The sequence below is a fragment of the Anser cygnoides genome, chromosome W, assembly GCF_040182565.1.
Source record: "Anser cygnoides isolate HZ-2024a breed goose chromosome W, Taihu_goose_T2T_genome, whole genome shotgun sequence".
Classification (NCBI taxonomy): Eukaryota; Metazoa; Chordata; class Aves; order Anseriformes; family Anatidae; genus Anser; species Anser cygnoides.
Genome location: NC_089911.1, coordinates 11,594,945 through 11,609,302, shown reverse-complemented (window position 1 = coordinate 11,609,302; position 14,358 = coordinate 11,594,945). Strand labels below are relative to the sequence as shown.

General features: G+C 54.9%; 1 protein-coding gene across 1 annotated transcript; it reads left to right on the top strand.

Annotated features, from left to right (window-relative positions):
* Positions 1-4,456: 4,456 nt before the first annotated feature.
* On the top strand, positions 4,457-8,995 carry LOC136788839 (proline-rich protein 36-like). The gene is made up of 3 exons (XM_066987551.1): positions 4,457-5,199; positions 5,292-5,999; positions 6,104-8,995. Exons 1-3 carry the CDS (start codon positions 5,013-5,015, stop codon positions 7,927-7,929), a joined length of 2,721 nt encoding a protein of 906 aa, XP_066843652.1. The 5' UTR covers positions 4,457-5,012; the 3' UTR covers positions 7,930-8,995.
* The last annotated feature ends 5,363 nt before the right edge of the window (positions 8,996-14,358 follow it).

The window sequence follows — 14,358 nt, the reverse complement described above, 5'->3', positions numbered from 1 at the left end:
TTCCCCTGCAACACTCGGCAGGAGGAGGTAGAGCAGGGTGGATAGGAGGTAAAAGGGGTTTTAAGTTTGCTTTTAATTTTTCACTATTGTAGTCTGCTAGTGATAGGCAACAAATTATATTAATCTCCCTGTGCTGCATCTGTTTTGTCCAGGACGATAATTGTTGAGTGATCTCCCTGTCCTTATCACAATTCCTTGAGCCCTTTTCATCATATTTTTTCCCCCTTTTCCTTTCAGGAGGGGGAGTGAGAGAGTGGCTATGGTGGAGTTCAGCTGCCCAGCAGCTTAAAACTACCAAGCAACAGTCCTACTATCCACCGACCAGCGTCCTTATTCAAGCCTGTTGCAGCTATGTATGCTGCTCTGCTCTGTCTGGGATGTGGACCTACCCATGGTATCTGGGGCCAGCTCATATGGACTAGAGCCTTACAATGTGCAGGAATTCCCCTTCAGTGGGAAGTTGCATCACATAAAGACGGTTCTCCATGGTGGAAGACAAAGCCTGTAGGAATTATTAGAAGTCGACATCCTCCATCGCTCTGACCCCCGAGATTTGGACATAATTTCCAAAATGAGCAAAAGGGATCTGTGTCTGCCCTGATACGAAGGAAATCACTGCCCCTGGAAATCTAGTCACTATGCTTTGGTGACTTCATCAGCGTTTTTGTTCTGCTTTGTATGCATCAAATGGAAAAGAGCTACCCCAGGAACACTGTGCTTTGGTGGCAGAGATCTGCTTGCAGCTGAGGACATTACTTATGTTTGTGTGTGAAAATCACACTTCCCTGCTAAAGTACATAATATTGGGCCACATGCTTTCTAGCATATCACCTGTCAGGGAAGCAAACCCAGGAAAAGCACTAATACGGCCCTGTGTGTCCCTCACGGCTGTAAGCACAGCCACAAGCACAAGCATGCTAACACACAGGAAATCTGTGCATGATCCCCAGAATTCACAGATGCAACGTGCATTTCTGTGCACGTGCCCTGACACCAGCTGGCAGCAGGAGGTCAGCTCCCAGCCTCAGCTCACTCTCTGTTCCTTGGGTTTGCTTTAATGCCTCCTTTGAGACACTGCCTCAGCGCAGTGAGTTTGTGAATGTGACATATCATTCAATATTATCCACCATGAGCCACTCTGTTCCTATAGCAACTGCCTCCTTAGCCCAGTTCCTGGGTCTCTTCAGGTCTGTTTGATATTCACCTTGACACCTTTGGTGGAGGCCTTGAAGGAACACACAAAGTGTGAAAACACCTTGTACTTATTAGGCCAAGGTAATTCCTCCCCACATGGATGGGCACATATCATCTCCAAGAAAGGGGCTCCCACCTCCACGACTCCCGTCCATCCTCCACCTCTCTATGTCCTTGCATGAATAACGACCTGCACAGCTTAACCTGGACAGGAGCCTGAAGTCCACAACGAGAAACGCTCTGATCTGGGCTCCTTCCAAAAGGGCCACGCAGATATAACTAGAAGAATGCGTAAAACGTTGACCCTAGCTGACGTAATTTCTTTTGGTTGATCTGATGCAAACCTGTGATGCACCCTGCAGCCCCTGCAACACTTGTGATTTTACCTGCAGCCCCTGCAACTGCTGTAATTTTAACTGCAGCCCCTCCAACCCCTGTGATTTTACCTGCAGCCCCTGCAACCCCTGTGATGTTCCCTGCAGCCACTCCAACCTGGGACAGGCCCTACAGCTGGCTCCGGGGACTACCCCGTTGCCGTATCAGTCGCCAATACACACAAGATGAAGGAATGGATGCAGAAGTCATCTCGTTTAGGCAGGGAAGAAAGTCCTCCTAAGACGGGGAAGGAGCAATAGGCAGGCGAGGCAGGCGACCCCAATGTAGAGCCATCGAAGGGAAGAGGAGGCTGTTATAAAATAGAAAAGAGAGAAAAGCAGCAGTAGGCAGGTGATCCCCATCCCTGGGCGAGCTGCGAGACATGGGACAAGATTTCAGCTGTCATGCAGGCGAGCACATTGTCACCTGGCTGCTGCGATGCTGGGATAACAGCTCCGGGAGCCTGGAATCGGAGGGCAGGGAAGCCAAGCAGCTGGGATCCTTCTCTGGGGAAGGGGGCACTGAGAAAGCGATCGGAAACGGGGCACAAGCCTCTGGAGGCGGCGCCTGTCAGGCGTGAAGGAAAGGGATCCCTTCCAGGAAGATGCTGTGGGGTTGCTGAGGGTCGAAGAACAGCAGGTGTGGTGTTTTTCCTCAGCTGGGCAGCTGAGCTCCACCTCAACCGCTCTCTCCCTGCCCCTCCTCAAACGGAAAGGGGAGAAAATAGGATGGAAGGGGCTCAAGGGCTGAGAGAAGGACAGGGAGATCACTCCACAATGATCGTCACGGGCAAAAGAGGCTCAGCAGAGCCTGTTCCAGTCCAGGCCGGGCCTGCTCCTGCGGGGGCTCTCCACAGGCCGCGGCCTCCTCCAGGCCACATCCACCTGCTCCAGCGGGGGCTCCTCCACGGGCTGCAGCGTGGAGATCTGCTCCGTGTGGGACCCGTGGGCTGCAGGGGGACAGCCTGCTCCACCAGGGGCCTCTCCCCAGGCCGCAGGGGAACTGCTGCTGTGAGCCTGGAGCACCTCCTGCCTCCTGCTGCACTCACCTTGGGGGCTGCAGAGAGGTTTCTCACTCCTCCCTGACCCAGACGCTGCTGTGCAGCAGGTTTCTTTCCCTTTCTTAGGTGGGCTCTCACACAGGCGCAAAACATCATCCTTTTTGTCTCAGTTCTGGGCAGCAGCGGGTCCCTCTGGAGCCTCCTGGAACCGGCCCTTATCTAACATGGGGCAGCTGCTGCATTCTCCTCACAGAGGACACCCCTGCAGCCCCCCGCTACCAGAACCTGTCCTCGTAAACCCAACACAAGACACCGACCGAGCCTCCCTGATTCCCAGCAGGTGGGTCAGGCTGGGAACCCAGGCCAGTGCCCGGCAGACCCTCCTGGGCCTTGAAAAGTAAGCTTTATGGGGACGGAGCACCCAGAAAGAACGGAGTCACACAACAGGATTCATTTCCAAAACCGCCTCGTAGACACCTGGGCCAAAGAGCAGGGCCTTGAGCGGGTATATCACAATGACAGAGTTCATTTTCTTCCCAGTAGCTGGCATGTGCCGTTTTTTGGGATTTCGGGGCTACAGCGTGCTGCTAAGAGGGATGTCTTTGCTCTTGCAGGGCAGTGCTTCCACTAAGGCCAGGACTTTTCTGCATCTTCTACTGCCCTGCAAGCGAGGATGCTTGGGGCACACAGGAAGCTGGGAGGGGACACAGCTGCAGGGATTCCATAAGACACAAGCAAATGCAGCCTTGGCTTGGTGACACTTCCTGTGGATTACTGCTCAACACAAATTACTTCGAGCAAGTAACTGTGATGACTAAAGGAAAGAGACGTATGGATGCTGCTAAGCTCTTCTAGCTTTTACCAGGTAGGAAAGACACCTCTGTAGCAGGCGTGAAGAGGATAGCACTAATTAATTAGATGAGAAGTGGAGGAAAGGCACTTAGAGGTAGTGAAAATCAGTTAACGTGATGTGCCCAGGAAGCTTCAGTCTGCTTAAGGAGTAGCAAGAACAAGCCTAAAGTCATAGCCAAATACAAGAAAGAGAGGAGGACACGCAGCATGAGAAGCTCCCGAAAGAAAGGAGCTCTGTTTTGGGTAAAAATCAGTCCCTTTTTCTATCATGGAGACATCCAAGGGCGTAGGACACGTGCACTTCAGGGAACCAAGAGATGCTGTGCATTTCTCTCGTCCCCCTGACACAGCCACTAGGTGACGATGCTTCCAATTCTCTCTAAAGAAACCTTGCTTTCTCAGGCCCAGGTGTCCAGCTGCACACCAAGGACGTCCCTGGCTCCCAGGCACAGTTCCCAGGCCGAAGGCCGAGCTCCCCTCCGAACCCCCATTCCAGCAGACCTTGCTCCTGGCATGGTGGAGCAGCCACTTCATGTCAGCCTTTTCTCCTGGCAGTCAGCTTACCGCCGTAACCTCTGCCATCGGGGCGCCCGAGAGCCGTGTGAGGTCAGCAGAGAGTCACTGTCAGCCTTTGACCTCACAAAGGTGGGTGGCCGTAAGTGCCCTGAGCGTCCAGCTCGCATTGAGTACTGCTGGTGGCACTCGAGGCGTGGAGGTCTGCATGGTGCAATGGGAGACGCCGATGTCCTGCTGCTGGAACAAGAGACGCTGATGTGCTGCTGGTGCAGGAGGAGACCTGAGGTGCTGCTGCTTAGAGGTGCTGAGGAGCGGGCAGCCTCCGTGCCGGTGGCTGAGCATGCTCCTCTTAATTACTGCTCTACCCTTCCTATCTTTTTACTAAGGTGGGTAGAGAGAAATGCCCATATCTGTTTATTTCCTGGTAAGAAATGTAAGAGCCTTGTATCTGCATATTCAGCAGATTCATCCCAGCGCCCTTGGTACTGGCGATCTGTGTTGATCTGTAATAAAGAGCAATCGGTAGCACACCAAGTCTCCGTGACCTTGCATCTAACAGAATCGTCCAAATCCCTGTTGTGATCTCTCTACAGCTGTGGGCTGGCTAAGCTGTCTGTTGGATGGTGAAAATGGGAAATGATTGGGATGGGAAATGATGAGTGGGCCGAGAAATCATTGCTGGGATGGGAAGACTTCCTTGGGGTGGAAAGCCATTGGGCTAGGAAATCAAAGAGATGGGAAATCTTCCCTGGGTTTGAAATCCTTGGGAAGCAAAAGCGTCGGGATGGGAAATCACTCCGGGGATGGGGAAGTATTGGGATGGGAAGTCTTTAATGGGGCGGGTAACATTCACTGGGGAAGGAAGTACTTGGAAAAGTAATCAGAGAGATGGGAATTCTTTGGGATGAGATCTCTTTGGATTAAGAAACGCTTCGTGTCGATGGGAAATATCTCGTATGGGAATCTGTTATCATGTGAAATTGTAAGGATGGGAAATGACCGTTAGGATGAAAAGCTGGTACTGGGACGGGAAACGCTTGGGACGGGGAAGTGTTGGTGTGAAACCGTCCTGGGCATGGCAAATGATGCGTGGGAGGGAAAGCCTGATGGGGATGGAAAAGTCTTGCGACGGGAAGCCTGCTTGGGTCCAAAACCTGCAGTCCTCACCAAGATGGCGGTGAGGGGCTGGTCAGCCGTTGGGACGGAACCGCCATTGCCCGCGTTCCCCAACCGACCGCCCCACTCTCCAGCCACCATGGCAGGTACAGCAGCCGGCTCCCGCTCCTCCCGGGGCTGCGGCCCTGCTGGCGAGCCCAGCGCCCCAGATCTCACCCCAGCGCCCTTTTTCCCACAGAGGGTTTCCCCAGACGGCTTCCGCGGCTTCCGCAGACGCAAAACTCCCCCTTCGTCGTCCCAGCCGTGCCGCCAACGGTGGCTGCGTGGCTGCTGCCCTCCCTCCCCGGAGCGATGGCGCTGCCCTTGCAGCCCCCCCAGGTACCCACCCTCCCCTACGCGCTGCCCCAGGCCACCGTCTGGCACGTGGTGCCGGGGGTCCAGGGGCAGGTGCTGCAGCTCCCCGCCGGGGTGCAGCTGGCACCTGGGGGGCACCTCCCACCCGAGGGGCACCACCTGCAGCTTGGGCAGCTCCCCGCCGTGGGGCAGCTCCCTGCTGTGGGGCAGCTCCCCCACACCGCTCCTCCCTGGGCCCCCGTCTACCAGTGGGGAGAGCCCGTGGGGACGGGGACGGTGCTGCCCCAGGATCCCCTCTGGCTGGGGCCCGGGGCCGTGCTCCATGGGGAGCTCCTGCACCCCGCAGGCACCTGCCTGCTGCAGGCCCCTGCCCACCCCGGCCCCCCACCCCTCCTCGTCCCGGGGCCTCCGCTGCGGGGGCAGGCGCTCCCCGCGCCCCGCACCCTGACCAGCAGCCGGGGGCGGCTGCCGGAGCCCTGCGACCACGCCGTGGGGCTCAGCGAGGACCAGGGGCCCCCGCTGCCCGGCCCCACTCCCGCCGAGCCTGCCCAGGCTCCAACGACCGCCAGCACCCGGACGGTGACGCCCGACGGTGAGTTTGGGGCTGGCGCAGCCGGCCGCTGGGCGCCCCACACCCAGGAGCCATGGGAAAGCTGGCATCGCCCATCCTGGGGGATTTGCTTGCTCTTTCCTCAGCGGCGACAGTTGCAGAGGTGCCTGAGGAGCCCCTGGAGCTGCTTGAGCTGGGCCCCGATGCCTTCGCCGAGGCCTTTCCCCACCTGGCAGGGGACAGCCAGCAGCTGCAGCACCTGCAGGACCAGCTCCCGGCTGACCTGGACATCTCCGGCTTGGAGGAGCTGCTCAGCTGGCTCGATGCCGTGGAGCCCCAGGACGCCTTCCCCGGTGTCCCCAGCAGTCCTGTGCTCAGCCGCTTCCTGTCTGAGCTGCCCGACCTCTGCGAGGACATGGAGGAGCCGAGCACACAGGGACTGGCAGCCACCAGAGCGCTGGGTGAGGTACCCTCAACCCCTGGGGTGCACCCCGAGAAGGTGCAGGGTGGGCGGGCGGTGCAGCCCCCTGCTGTGCCGGCAGCGAGCTACCCCCTCGAGCCTGCAGCCAGTCCCCAGCTCAGTGCCCTCAGGAGACCCCTGCCCAACCCTCCCTTCACTCTCCCCAAAAGGCCCCCCCACCCTGAATTCCTCACTGCCCTTAGCAGACCCCTGCCCAACCCTCCCTCGCGTCCCCTCAAGACACCCCCCGACCCTGAATTCCTTAATTCCCTTAGGAGACCCCTGCCCAAGCCTCGCCTGAGTCCCCTCAAGAGCCCCCCCGACCCTGAATTTATTAGAGCCCTTAGGAGACCCCTGCCCAATCCCCCTCTGGGTCCCCTCAAGAGCCCCCCTGGCCCTGAATTTATTAGAGCCCTTAGGAGGCCCCTGCCCAATCCCCCTCTGAGTCCCCTCAAGAGCCCCCCGCCTGCCCCTGCGCCCACCGGCACCAAGTGGGGGGCCAAGCGCCCCGCGCCCACCAGCACCCCCAGCACAGCGCAGAGCTCCCAGCACAGGAGGCCGGCGACGGAGAAAACCCCCGGCAAGGAGAAGACGACGCTGCTGGGCCAGGGTGGCCAAGGCCCCAAGACGCTGTGCCAGGGGAAGACGGGTGGCCACAGCGCGGTGGCTGGCAGCAGCAGCCAAGCGGGCGGCGGCAGGCAGCAGCCGGCGAGCGACAGCACCAGGGCGCCCAGCAAGAGAGCCCGAAGCCCGGGGGCTGCTGGGGGGCAAGGAGCAGCGGCACCGCCTCCCCGGAGAGCGCTGCTGCTGCTGGAGCCCCCCCCCATTAAGCCCCGTGCCCGTGCCCGTGCCGTGCGGGCCCAGGACAGGCTCCGTCCCCAAGCCATCGGGGACAAGACACTGCAGCGCCAGCACCCGGGGACAAAGACCCCCAGCGAGACTTTGCAGCCGCTGGGGGCCAGGGCGAAGGCGCTGGGGCCAGTGCGCCAGCCGCCCTGTGTGCAGCTGCAGCCCACCTCCAGCGGCCCCAGCAGCATGCCCAGGGCCCCGCCGACGGTGCCAGGCTCCAGCGCTGTGCCCGCTGCCCCCCGGCCCCCAGCTGGCGACAAGGCCCAGGCGGTGCCGGCACCACCAGGCAGCACGGCGCGAGCGTGGAGAGCTCCCGTGCAGCAGGCGCCCAGAGCGCCGTGCCTGCCAGCCGCGGGGGGCCAAGCGCAGCGGGAGCCTCTGCCCACGCAGCCACGCACGCTGCAGCGTCCGGCGCAGCCCCGCGTGGACTACGTGCCCTGCGTGGGGCCCTGGGCGGGCGGCGACGCGGCGCCCACGCCACTGGAGGAGCAGGAGGCGTCGGTGCCCATCACGCCACAGCAGCGTCCCGAGCGGGAGCGCCTGAAGAAGCTGGCCCAGGAGGAGCGGCAGCGGGCGGCCCACCAGATGAAGATCGGCCCCGTGCAATTCTTCGTGCAGCGGCAGAAGGACCACGCCATAGCCAAGTATTACGGCTACCCGTGACCCTGCGCTCCTCGACGGCCCCCGCAGCACCCGGGCCCGCTCAGCATGCAGGCACAGAGACCTCTGCAGGCGCCTGCTCCAGCTTCAGCCACGCTCCTCAGCCCTTGCCCCTCTCGCTTGCCCTCTCCCTTCTCCAGTGCTGGAGCTGGGCAGTGTTTGCCACTGTCAGGGATGGGCAACTGGGGCAATGGGAAATGCGCGGGTCACGAATGAACGTTGCAGTGGGAAGCTGTTGGGATGTTGGCAATAGCTGGGGTGGGAAAGGTTGGGCATGGGAACTGCTTGTTGGGACACCAAATGGCTGAGATCCCAAACTTATTTCTTCGTTCGGGTCATTTCTCTTATTTAGTGCCTTCCTTATTAAATTCCTCTAGTGTAGGTGTTCACTCAGCAAGGCCTCTGCCTGCAGCTGTTCTTGCACTGGGATGCCGAGGGGATTTCATGCAGCCCGCTCCCGCTGCCCATGCTCAGTCCGTGCATGGATGTGGGCATGGCCAGCACGGACGGGAGAAAATGGGTGGACGGCTGGGTGGATGGGAGGGTGATGGGAGTTGGGAATTCAGCCTTGGGATCAGACACGGGAGGTTGTTGGGATAGGAAATGATCAGTGGGATGGGAAGTCACGATGGGGATAGGAATTCATTAGAATGGGAAAAATTGGTTTCATTTTTATTTCATTAAATTTACTTTATTGACTGTGTTGTACAGGATGGCATTTTTTTAGGTTCTCTTCCTTTTCTACCCTATTAAACTCTCTTTATCACAACGCACTGCTTTGTACTTTATTTTTCCTTCCGAGTCGTTCTGGATTCACTCAGGGTGGGGGGGACATTAGTGAACGCCTGTGTGCTTCAGATCCAAGGTCACCTTTGCCCTCAACTCAAGATACATATTTGCATCTGTTGTCATGATACAAAATTAACAACAACAAAATAAAAGTTAACTACTTCCGAGCACCAGCTGTACGTTTGCTGGGTCTGCTCTATGCATTTGAAGACCATTCAATACTATTCAGCACCTTCAGGAGGAAATGTGTGGTTCTAGGGAAATGCGTCTTGATCTGATGCAAACCTCTGACGCACCCTGCGGCCCCTGCAACCCCTGTGATTTTAATTGCAGCCCCTGCAACCCCTGTGATTTTACCTGCAGCCCCTCCAACCCCTGTGATTTTACCTGCAGCCCCTGCAACTCCTATGATTTTACCTGCAGCCCCTGCAACCCCTGTGAAGTTACCTGCAGCCCCTCCAACCCTTGTGATGTTCCCTGCAGCCCCTCCAACCCTGGGACAGGCCCTACAGCTGGCTCCGGGGACTACCCCGTTGCCGTATCAGTCGCCAATACACACAAGATGAAGGAATGGATGCAGAAGTCATCTGGTTTAGGCAGGGAAGAAAGTCCTCCGAAGAAGGGGAAGGAGCAATAGGAAGGCGAGGCAGGCGACCCCAATGTAGGGCCATCGAAGGGAAGAGGAGGCTGTTATAAAATAGAAAAGAGAGAAAAGCAGCAGTAGGCAGGTGATCCCCATCCCTGGGCGAGCTGCGAGACATGGGACAAGATTTCAGCTGTCATGCAGGCGAGCACATTGTCACCTGGCTGCTGCGATGCTGGGATAACAGCTCCGGGAGCCTGGAATCGGAGGGCAGGGAAGCCAAGCAGCTGGGATCCTTCTCTGGGGAAGGGGGCACTGAGAAAGCGATCGGAAACGGGGCACAAGCCTCTGGAGGCGGCGCCTGTCAGGCGTGAAGGAAAGGGATCCCTTCCAGGAAGATGCTGTGGGGTTGCTGAGGGTCGAAGAACAGCAGGTGTGGTGTTTTTCCTCAGCTGGGCAGCTGAGCTCCACCTCAACCGCTCTCTCCCTGCCCCTCCTCAAACGGAAAGGGGAGAAAATAGGATGGAAAGCGCTCAAGGGCTGAGAGAAGGACAGGGAGATCACTCCACTATGATCGTCACGGGCAAAAGAGGCTCAGCAGAGCCTGTTCCAGTCCAGGCCGGGCCTGCTCCTGCGGGGGCTCTCCACAGGCCGCGGCCTCCTCCAGGCCACATCCACCTGCTCCACCGGGGGCTCCTCCACGGGCTGCAGCGTGGAGATCTGCTCCGTGTGGGACCCGTGGGCTGCAGGGGGACAGCCTGCTCCACCAGGGGCCTCTCCCCAGGCCGCAGGGGAACTGCTGCTGTGAGCCTGGAGCACCTCCTGCCTCCTGCTGCACTCACCTTGGGGGCTGCAGAGAGGTTTCTCACTCCTCCCTGACCCAGACGCTGCTGTGCAGCAGGTTTCTTTCCCTTTCTTAGGTGGGCTCTCACACAGGCGCAAAACATCATCCTTTTTGTCTCAGTTCTGGGCAGCAGCGGGTCCCTCTGGAGCCTCCTGGAACCGGCCCTTATCTAACATGGGGCAGCTGCTGCATTCTCCTCACAGAGGACACCCCTGCAGCCCCCCGCTACCAGAACCTGTCCTCGTAAACCCAACACAAGACACCGACCGAGCCTCCCTGATTCCCAGCAGGTGGGTCAGGCTGGGAACCCAGGCCAGTGCCCGGCAGACCCTCCTGGGCCTTGAAAAGCAAGCTTTATGGGGACGTAGCACCCAGAAAGAACGGAGTCACACAACAGGATTCATTTCCAAAACCGCCTCGTAGACACCTGGGCCAAAGAGCAGGGCCTTGAGCGGGTATATCACAATGACAGAGTTCATTTCCTTCCCAGTAGCTGGCATGTGCCGTTTTTTGGGATTTCGGGGCTACAGCGTGCTGCTAAGAGGGATGTCTTAGCTCTTGCAGGGCAGTGCTTCCACTAAGGCCAGGACTTTTCTGCATCTTCTACTGCCCTGCAAGCGAGGATGCTTGGGGCACACAGGAAGCTGGGAGGGGACACAGCTGCAGGGATTCCATAAGACACAAGCAAATGCAGCCATGGCTTGGTGACACTTCCTGTTGATTACTGCTCAACACAAATTACCTCGAGCAAGTCTACTGTGACGACTAAAGGAAAGAGACGTATGGATGCTGCTAAGCTCTTCTAGATTGTACCAGGTAGGAAAGATACCTCTGTAGCAGGCGTGAAGAGGATAGCACTAATTAATTAGATGAGAAGTGGAGGAAAGGCACTTAGAGGTAGTGAAAAGCAGTTAACGTGATGATCCGGGGAAGCTTCAGTCTGCTTAAGGAGTAGCAAGAACAAGCCTAAAGTCATAGCCAAATACAAGAAAGAGAGGAGGACACGCAGCATGAGAAGCTCCCGAGAGAAAGGAGCTCTGTTTTGGGTAAAAATCAGTCCCTTTTTCTATCATGGAGACATCCAAGGGCGTAGGACACGTGCACTTCAGGGAACCAAGAGATGCTGTGCATTTCTCTCGTCCCACTGACACAGCCACTAGGTGACGATGCTTCCAATTCTCTCTAAAGAAACCTTGCTTTCTCAGGCCCAGGTGTCCAGCTGCACACCAAGGACGTCCCTGGCTCCCAGGCACAGTTCCCAGGCCGAAGGCCGAGCTCCCCTCCGAACCCCCATTCCAGCAGACCTTGCTCCTGGCATTGTGGAGCAGCCATTTCATGTCAGCCTTTTCTCCTGGCAGTCAGCTTACCGCCGTAACCTCTGCCATCGGGGCGCCCGAGAGCCGTGTGAGGTCAGCAGAGAGTCACTGTCAGCCTTTGACCTCACAAAGGTGGGTGGCCATAAGTGCCCTGAGCGTCCAGCTCGCATTGAGTACTGCTGGTGGCACTCGAGGCGTGGAGGTCTGCATGGTGCAATGGGAGACGCCGATGTCCTGCTGCTGGAACAAGAGACGCTGATGTGCTGCTGGTGCAGGAGGAGACCTGAAGGTGCTGCTGCTTACAGGTGCTGAGGAGCGGGCAGCCTCAGCGGGCAGCTGAATCAGAGGGCAGTGAAGCCAAGCAGCTTCCTTCTCTGGGGAAGGGGGCACAGAGAAAGTGATTGGAAATGGGGTACAAGCCCTCAGCCTCTAAAAGCAATCCCTCAGATGCTGAGGTATAATAAAGTTAGGTATATCTGTTTGACTCTAGACCCCAACATGTTTGTTAGTGTTCTGGTTTGTCCACTGCTTTCTTGTGGGGGATTTGAGTTGGCCATTACTGCTTAGGTGAATGCTGACTTCATAGCTATGGTGCACTTCATTCTTAAAATGGGAAGTTTCTACCAATTTCCTGTCCAAACTTGCTCATAAGAGGTTTTCTTGTCATTTTGTTTGTTTGTTTGTTTTTTTTAAACTCCTGACTGCCATATAGCAAACATGACAAAAAATCACCCTTTTTTGAGAATCTCTGAGAATGGCTCTGCTTTGTATTATCACATGTCACTTCACCTGAACCATTTCAATCACAAGCGATAGCCTTCTGTCAGGCTTGGTAGTACTTCCCAACCTTATGTCACCTGCAAATCTCAAAGCTCCTGTGTAATTTTTAATCTTCAGCCACCATGTCCATACCGAACATATCTAACTTTGAAGTCAGCTCTGCCCTGAATAGGAGGTTGGGTTTTCAGAGGTCCCTTCCAGCCTACATTTCTCCATGAGTCTTTGCCTCCTTAGCAGCTGCAGTTTCAGAACTGTCTCTGAGAATTACCATAGGTAACCACTCCTTTGCTGGTAATTCCCTCTTCAGTGTGAACAATTGCAAATTCCCTTTATTCACTTGCAGCCCCAAAGCTCAAATCCGTAGATAATGTATCAGAAGCTCACAGAAAGTGAAATAGATGGAGTTCATCCCCTGTGTAGGGAAGAACTGGTCCTACAAAGGAAAGCTACTAAATTATCTGGAAACAATTTAGCTCTGATAAATTATCTTGTAAATTACACATTACCCCCTACTTCCCTGGTCTTATCTGTTCTTGCTACAAAACTTTGCACGGTGTTGATGTCAAACTAACAGGCCCACACTTGTCTGGATGACTCTTTACCCTCTTCTGGACAGAAGTATATTTGTTACTCTCCCATTCTGGGGACTATCCCCGATTTGCACAATTGTTATGCATTTTTCCTACTTGACTTGTTGTTCTGCGTGCCAATGCTGTTAACAGGCTAGGTAGATATCAGCTTTTCATTTTTCACTTGAATCACTATAGATTTTTATTTCACCCCAGATGATGTTGCGCCTAGTGCCCTACCCTCCTTTTCAATGGGAGTCCTGTCACTGCCCTTAACATCACATTGTTGTTGCTGTTAGATGCAGGAAATCAGATTTGCAGCATTTGAGACATCAGTAACTTTTGACCTAGTTTTGCCTCAAGTGTGCAACTGTCCTAATTTGTTCTCTTTCTTCCCTCTGGTTTCTGTGGCTTAAGTACCACTTACTATTATTGTTTAATTTCCTATGTGAAGGAGGTTTTTGGTCATTCTTACTTTATTTCTGCAGTTTTTAACCTCTGAAACATACCTTTTCTCATCGCTTTTTTCCTCTTTGAATTTTGAATTTTAACAATGCCTTCTCTGCACTCAAGTCCCAGAGCTGCTTAGTCAGACTCAATTATTCATTTCCTTAGATTTCAAGGTTTGCATTTCTAAGCCTCAGAACCTTCATTCTAAACCTGGTTTTGTCTGTCTTGAAATGTAAAATGAGAAAAGTCAGCTCATGATCACACTTTATTCAAATTTTACTACATTTAAACCCATACAGGAGCCAAGTCTAAAACGGTCTTGTATTCTTTCACTTTTGGGAAGAAAGCCATCACATAGTATACCTGGATGAACATAAGTGGTAATTATCTTTCAATCTTTTGCTGGAAGTTAAAGTCTCCCATAATTCCCATTATTGTTTACGTGTCTGATAACTGTACAGAGATAATTCACTATTAGACTGGAGCTAAGAGCAAAGAGCAGGCTAGCAAGGCTGTCTATCTTTAGCAGTGATTTGCACAAAACCACTCTTTTGCTGACCCATAACATTTAATTTCTCTATCCTCTGCTTCTTGCTAACACAAAGCACCATCTTATTCCATCCATTTGCCTTGGTTTCCAGCCTTCCTGAGATTTATCGGTCCTTGTATGACATTCATGCCTTTGTTTCACCCTTCCTGTGTTGACACTTGTCATAACAGTTTTAGATCCTGAACATGATCATCTCAAAGTTTGCCTGACAGTTAGGTCTTCCTCACATTGTCATAGAGTATCAGGTCTCCACCACTTGAAATAGATCGTATTGGATTAGATTTTTGGCACCGTCTCTTGTGCTGGTAGTCCATTATCTTCACAGTCCATACAACTGGCCATCAGTGAACATGAAGCGGCCTTATCCTGCCCATTTACCTTTCTGGAAATCAGCCACTCTCTCTGCCTAGAGCAGGGAATGGATTTTCCTCACCTTTCTTCAAAAGCTCTGAAGTTTTCTGTGATCTTTCCAATTTTATGGTATGATAAGCTTTTGCTTCCACCGAAGGGTAGAAGTCATTATGAATGGTGCCAACAAAACAGAAACATAA